General features: G+C 47.4%; 1 protein-coding gene across 1 annotated transcript; it reads left to right on the top strand.

Annotated features, from left to right (window-relative positions):
- Positions 1–310: 310 nt before the first annotated feature.
- VASH1 (vasohibin 1) lies at positions 311–5,800 on the top strand (the record flags this gene model as incomplete). The annotated part of the gene is made up of 6 exons (XM_008942593.1): positions 311–399; positions 1,455–1,511; positions 2,551–2,625; positions 3,631–4,012; positions 5,125–5,237; positions 5,728–5,800. Coding segments are annotated over 6 exons (789 nt in total), but the record flags the coding sequence as incomplete, so codon positions are not given.
- Positions 5,801–6,268: the final 468 nt, after the last annotated feature.

The following is a 6,268-nucleotide window of genomic DNA, read 5'->3' on the forward strand; positions in this document are numbered from 1 at the left end:
AGGTGATAATTTTCCTGTCTTGCATCTTGCCTTGTCAGTTAATTTAATCTAATTCTTCTAATGTAACATCGCCTGAATGCAGGAGCCATTCACACAGTTTCTCTTGCAGTCCTGTGGTGGGACTGCATTCTGAATCCCTTCCCAGCTACCAGTGTGGGAGAAGAGCAATGTTCCTGATGTGGTGGTCACTCAGGCAGCAAAAACAGGCTGGTTTCAGAGGAACACACTCACAGTAGCTATGTGCCACTGAGTTCAGCAAGAAGCTGGAGAGGTTTGGAAGCAGTGATTTACATTCTGCTCCCCATTTCAGATTCCCATACCAAGTGTGCCTGCGTTCCAGCCATCCACCCCCATCCCTGAGCGCCTGGAAGCTGTGCAGCGCTACATCAGGGAGCTTCAGTATCCTTTACTGTTACCTTAGTCACTGGTGTGACAACCCAGGAAGAGGGAGCAAGGGACTTTCCTTCCCTGTGAAGAACAGAAAAGCTCATTCTGTTGTAGTTGGAGAGGAACTGAAACTTGGTCCCTGAAAACAAGAAGCTGGACTTGGGATGATGGTTTGTTTTGCTGCTCTGCTGCTCTATTTCTCTTCTTTTCTGCCCAAGTTACCTTCTGATCCTGTTCACTCCATATAACAAATGGCCATGTTGTCAGCAGCCCTTCCCCACTACCCACCATTCTAGCAGAGAGACAGGTCTCAGGTGGACTACAAACTGTGTTGCCTCACTTTTAAGGCACAGGTGAGCTATGGTGCTGAGAAAATTTCCTCTCAGGTCATCCTACTTGAACACTCCTCTCTGCAGCTGTCCAAAGGGCACTCAGTCACCCTGCTTTGTGCATCTGTGGTATCCTACCCTTTATATGCAGAGCTGCCTGTGTGCCTGTGTCCTGGGAATGAGATTTCTCCATCCCTGCTGTGCTAGACAGCAGGTATGTGCCATGCAAGCACAGCCTGATCTCAATGATGAGATAGAGAGCTAGGTCTGGCTTCAGCTCTGAAACAAGGTACAGTGGCAGACCTTTTGGCATCTCTCACCCATCTGAGTTGGCTGTGCTCTGGATTGGGTCCCAGTCTTAGAATAAAGTACCATGAATGTTTCAATGCTCCGTGCACTCTTATGCAGACCAGAGCAGGCAGAGATCAAACTTCTGTTCTGGTAACTGTAAAGCTGAGCAGAGCACATGCTGTTGGCATGGCCCTTTGGGAAATGGAGTGGAACCCTGTGTGTCGGGAGGAGAAAGAGAAGAATTGACAAGAAAGAAATACAGTGGAAGTAAGGAGGGGCTATAAATGGGAAAAGTGCAGGAGAGGGAGGGGGGGACTTTGTTGCATTGCTGTGTATTTCTGCAATCATGACTTTGCTGTGAGAATAGTGAGTAACATTAAAGTCCTTCACACAGGTTTCCTTCAAACTACTTTACAAGCTTCCAAGCCCTTAACTTCTTGCCTTCAGGTACAATCACACTGGGACACAATTCTTTGAGATTAAGAAGAGCAGACCTCTGACTGGGTAAGTGCTGGCGGCTCCTGCAGCATTTAATCCTTGCTTTAAGTTGTTGGGTCATTGCTATACCCATAGCTTATTTTTTCATCCCCTGGCCAATGTCTGGGTGGCACTCAGCTTTCAGTACTGCAGCTCCATCCCACTTTACGTGACTTTATTTTCTGTTGCTTGGGGCATGGCAGGGCAGAGCTGCGTCTGGCCTTTCTCAAGGACAAGAGTAGGTTTTGCTGTCATGAATCAGTATATCCAGTAAAATAATGATGTAAATGTATTTCAAAGATGCACAGATTCTGCCTGCTTCTAGCTGGAATATAACTACATGAAATTCTGATGGATTCTGAAATTAGGTCCTGCCCTAAACAAGCTTCATAAAAGTATCTTTGGTCTAACTTCATAGCTCCTGTCAGCACCTCTGCAGAATCTAGGCTCACTAAACTTTCGTCATTTCATACTTTGAAGGAGAAGCAGGATTCTCCTGACTGCAGACTTTGGGAAGAGCTGTGTCCTGTAAGCTCCTGGAGATAAGCACCTGATGTTCATGGACTCTCTTGGCCAGCATATTGAGAGTCTCCCAAGACTGGCTTCTTACTATTGGTCTATTCCATAGACTTATGTGACTTCAAATGTCTTGTGCTGTAATCAGTGCAGTCTCCTCCACAGTATTTGTTGAATAGAGAGTGGGGCTGATGCCAAAGAAGATGGCTTCACTGTCCTTGAACCTTGTGAGGCAAATATTGCTGGCTTTTTGTCTTTTGAGGTCACATTTGTTTCCATCCAGAACTCACTGAGCCAAGTGCTGTGGTCTCCCTGAAAACAGAGGCTGGCCTAGTAGGCAGCTGTTAGTAGCAACAGCATGTGGTAGAGACCTGATTTGGATTTAATATCTTCCTAAGGAAGGTATTTTCCTCTGTTCCCTGTCCTCAGTGGGCCACCTTCTCTCCTGGAAACCTACCTTACACACATAGTGCAAAAAGGCTGAACTGGCCATACTTGCATAGCCCAAGCCCTCTAACTGTCCTCGTCTTTCCCTTGTCCCACTCTGCAGGCTGATGGACCTGGCCAAAGAAATGACCAAAGAGGCCCTGCCAATAAAATGCCTGGAAGCTGTGATCCTGGGAATGTATCCTTTCCTCTTGGAATTGTGCATGTCTGCTCATCCTTGTGTTTTCTCCTTTGCTCCCTTATGATGCTTTGAGGCTGCTGATGATATTGTCACCAAGCCCCACATCCCTCTGTTTTACCTCCCCCGTTCTGCCCCCCAAAAAACACCAACAAAATCCAAATCCAAGCAATGCTCTGAATTGCTTCTCCCCCAAGAAGGGTGGTGCTGCTTGGTGCCACTTTTCATGTGAGTGAAAGATGCAGGAAGGATGTAAGGAACATCTAAAGAGGGGCAGAGCTAGAGTTAGGTTAGGAAGTCCTTTGTGGATAACGTTGTTCCCACACTGCAATGTTGCCTGCACGTGTTCTACATTAAAATAAGTTAAAGATCATCCCCAACTTCTAATTATGGTCTATGTCACTTTACTATTATGCCTAACACTGCCTGCCAACTTAGGCGATATCGTTATTAATTCTAGACATGTGCCACCTTTAAGTACACACTTCTTCTAGCTATCTTGCAGGCTCAGTCTATGTCACTCAGGCTATAGATTCTTGATGCGTGTTGGCAAAGCCACCTGGGAGGGGCAGAGGTGGCAACTGAATTGTTCAGAAGGGTAGTCTGATGAGGATTTTGTCCTGAGGGTTCCTGGGTTTGTGTGTGAAATAGTAGCTAGTAAAAGCGATTAAAATACACTGAGGAATAATGCTACAGTATTAGCAGTTGGGGAGCTATGGAATACAGTAAGTATGCTCAAGGTGTTAGTGTTGCAATTTCTGCATCACAAAACTGCCTCGAAATCAAGTTCCCTTTGTTGACTGTCTTGTTGAAGATTTCCCCATGACGCAGACAAAAGTAGGGCAGCTTGTAATGAGCTGGACTCTTGATCTGGAGGAAAACTCCTGCCTGTGTGATGCTTGAATCAGTGGTGAGTCTGCTGAGCAGGCTGGGAGGGTTTGGAAGGAGGCACCTCCTCAAAAAAATGGTATCACTGGTTGTTTCCTGAATAGTGGCTGCTGTCAGTTACCTCACCAACAACATGACCACGCTGGACCGTTTCCCCATCAGCTTCAAAACCCACTTCTCAGGGAACTACTTCCGACACATCGTGCTGGGGGTGAACTTTGGAGGCCGCTACGGGGCCCTGGGAATCAGCCGGCGTGAGGAGCTCATGTACAAGGCGCCCGTCTTCCGCACGCTGAGCGAACTCGTCTTTGACTTCGAGGAGGCCTATCGCCGCTGCTGGCACACCCTCAAAAAGGTGAAGCTGGGTCACTGTGTGTCCCATGACCCACACAGCGTGGAGCAGATTGAGTGGAAGCATTCCATCCTGGATCTAGACAAGCTAACCAGGGAAGACTTCCGCAAAGAGCTTGAGAGGCATGCCCGTGACATGAGGCTGAAGGTAAGCAGCAAGGATGGAGCAGTTTTCTGCTTGGTACCGCTGTCGTGCCTGGCTGATGCTCTGCTGGGGAAATAAAGTGGCAGGAGGCTTTCCTAGATGGTGGTGGAGTAGAGGGTGAAATGGAGGCTGGGGCTCTTTTCCTTTGTATACATTTGTATATATTTTGTATTTGACCCCTGGGAATTATCTAGTCCAAGACCCCTGCTAAAGCAGGTTCACGTAGAGCAGGTTGCAAGGAGACTCCACAGCCCCTCTGGGAAGCCTGTGACAGGGCAGTACCACACTCAAAGTAGAGAAGTTTTTGCTTATGTTCAAATGGAGCTTCCTGTGTTCTAGTTTGTGCCCATTGCCCATTGTCCTATTGCTGGGCACTACTGAAAATAGTCTAGCCCCATCCTCTTGATGGCCACCCTTTAGATACTGATAAGCATTGATAAGATCCCCTCTCAGTCTTTCCCAAGCTAAACAACCCCAAGTCTCTCAGCCTTTCCTCACAAGAGACATGTTCTAGTCCCTTAACCATCTTCATAGCCCTCCTTGGACTCTCTCAAGTAGTTCCCTGTCTCCCTTGAGCCAGGAAATCCAGAACTGGACACAGTACTCCGGATGTGGCCTCACTGGGGAGGAGTAGAGAGGGAGGAGAATATCACTCAACCTGCTGGTCTTACTCTTCCTAATGCACCCCAGAATACCATTGGCCTTCTTGGCTACCTATTGCTGGCTCGTGGTTAACTTGTCCACCAGGAGTCCCAGGTTCTTCTCCTTGGAGCTGCTGTGCAGTAGGTCAATCCCTAACCTGTACTGGTGCATGGGGTTAGTCCTACACTTGCCCTTGCTTCATTAGGGTCCCCTCCAACCAACTCTCCAGCCTGAACAGGTCTCACTGAATGGTAGCACAGCCTCCTGGTGTGTCAGCCGCTCTGAGTTCCATATCATCAGCAGGTGTGCTGAGGATACGCTCTGTCCCTTCACCCAGGTCATTGATGAAGATGTTGAACAAGCCTTGCCTTTTTGTCTCTTGTTCCAATGTAACTGATTGTTGTTAGGCTTTGTGTTTTCTGGTTAACTCGTATTGGTTTTCTGCTCATGTTGCTCTTCAATTTTCCTGGCAGATTGGCAAAGGAACTGGACCACCATCTCCCACCAAGGACAGAAAGAAAGATGTTTCCTCCCCACAAAGAGGTCAGGCCAGCCCCCATCGGCGCAACAGCCGCGGGGACCGACGGTGAGTGGAGTTGCTGGGCTGGAGACCTATCTGGAGCATTGCTTTGTTATGCACAGACTCCACCTTGATGTCTGATTATGGCTCCTTCTGATGTCTTACTAGGGTGCTTTATAATAGGGGATGCTTCTCTGGCCTGCAGTAGCATTCTTCCCTAGTCTCTGCCTTTGTGAGTTTATCATTGCTTGTTCCCCCAAAAGCTGGGGAACAGCTAGGCTGTTCGGGTTTTTTTTATTTATTTTATTTTGTCAGAGAGGAGGAAGGCAGCCCAAATAGATAGTGGTCTTGGTAGCTGATATTTAACCTTACACAGGAGTCTGAGCCCTGGTGTCTCACAGACATATGCCTCAAAAAGATTCCAAAAATTGCACTGCTATCAGTGAATAGTTCTCTCTATATTATATATATAATAATAATTTAGCTATATAACAGTCTATAACTATTTAACAGTTCTCTACATACTCTGAACAGTTGTTACCCTCTTTGCTCACAGGCCATCTGGGGAGAAGAAGCCTGCTGATTCCAAAGCCATGCCAGACCTCAATGGGTACCAGATCCGGGTGTGAAGAGAGATGTGCCTTGGGTGCCTGGCTCCACAGACTTCTTGCTGGTCACAGCTGGGACCTGGATCCACCTGCAGTGATTCTGACAAAGGGGACAGGGGATCAGAACAGAGCGCTGATCTTCCCAGGTACTTCCTGGTGGGCCAGTCCCAGAGCTGGATCCCATGGGTCCCAGAGGATTCACCTGCCTGTTTCTGGGAGAGGTGTCTGTCTTAATTCACTGAAACAAGTATTTTAAAAAAAAAAAAAAAAAAACAAAACCAGAAAAAGATCTGTACGTTGGTGTAAGTTTGCTGCAGGAAGAATATAAAATGAGTGAGGTCAGCAGACTTGCTATCAATTTTTTTTTTCATTAACAGCAAGAGGATGAAGCATTTTGTCACAGTGCTTCTTCCCTACCTGCACAGAAGTCTTCAACCCATGCAAGGCCTGCAGGGCTGAGGGAGACATGACGATGGAATGGGATGGGAT

This window comes from Merops nubicus, unplaced genomic scaffold (genome assembly GCF_000691845.1).
Source record: "Merops nubicus isolate BGI_N331 unplaced genomic scaffold, ASM69184v1 scaffold12516, whole genome shotgun sequence".
NCBI lineage: Eukaryota > Metazoa > Chordata > Aves > Coraciiformes > Meropidae > Merops > Merops nubicus.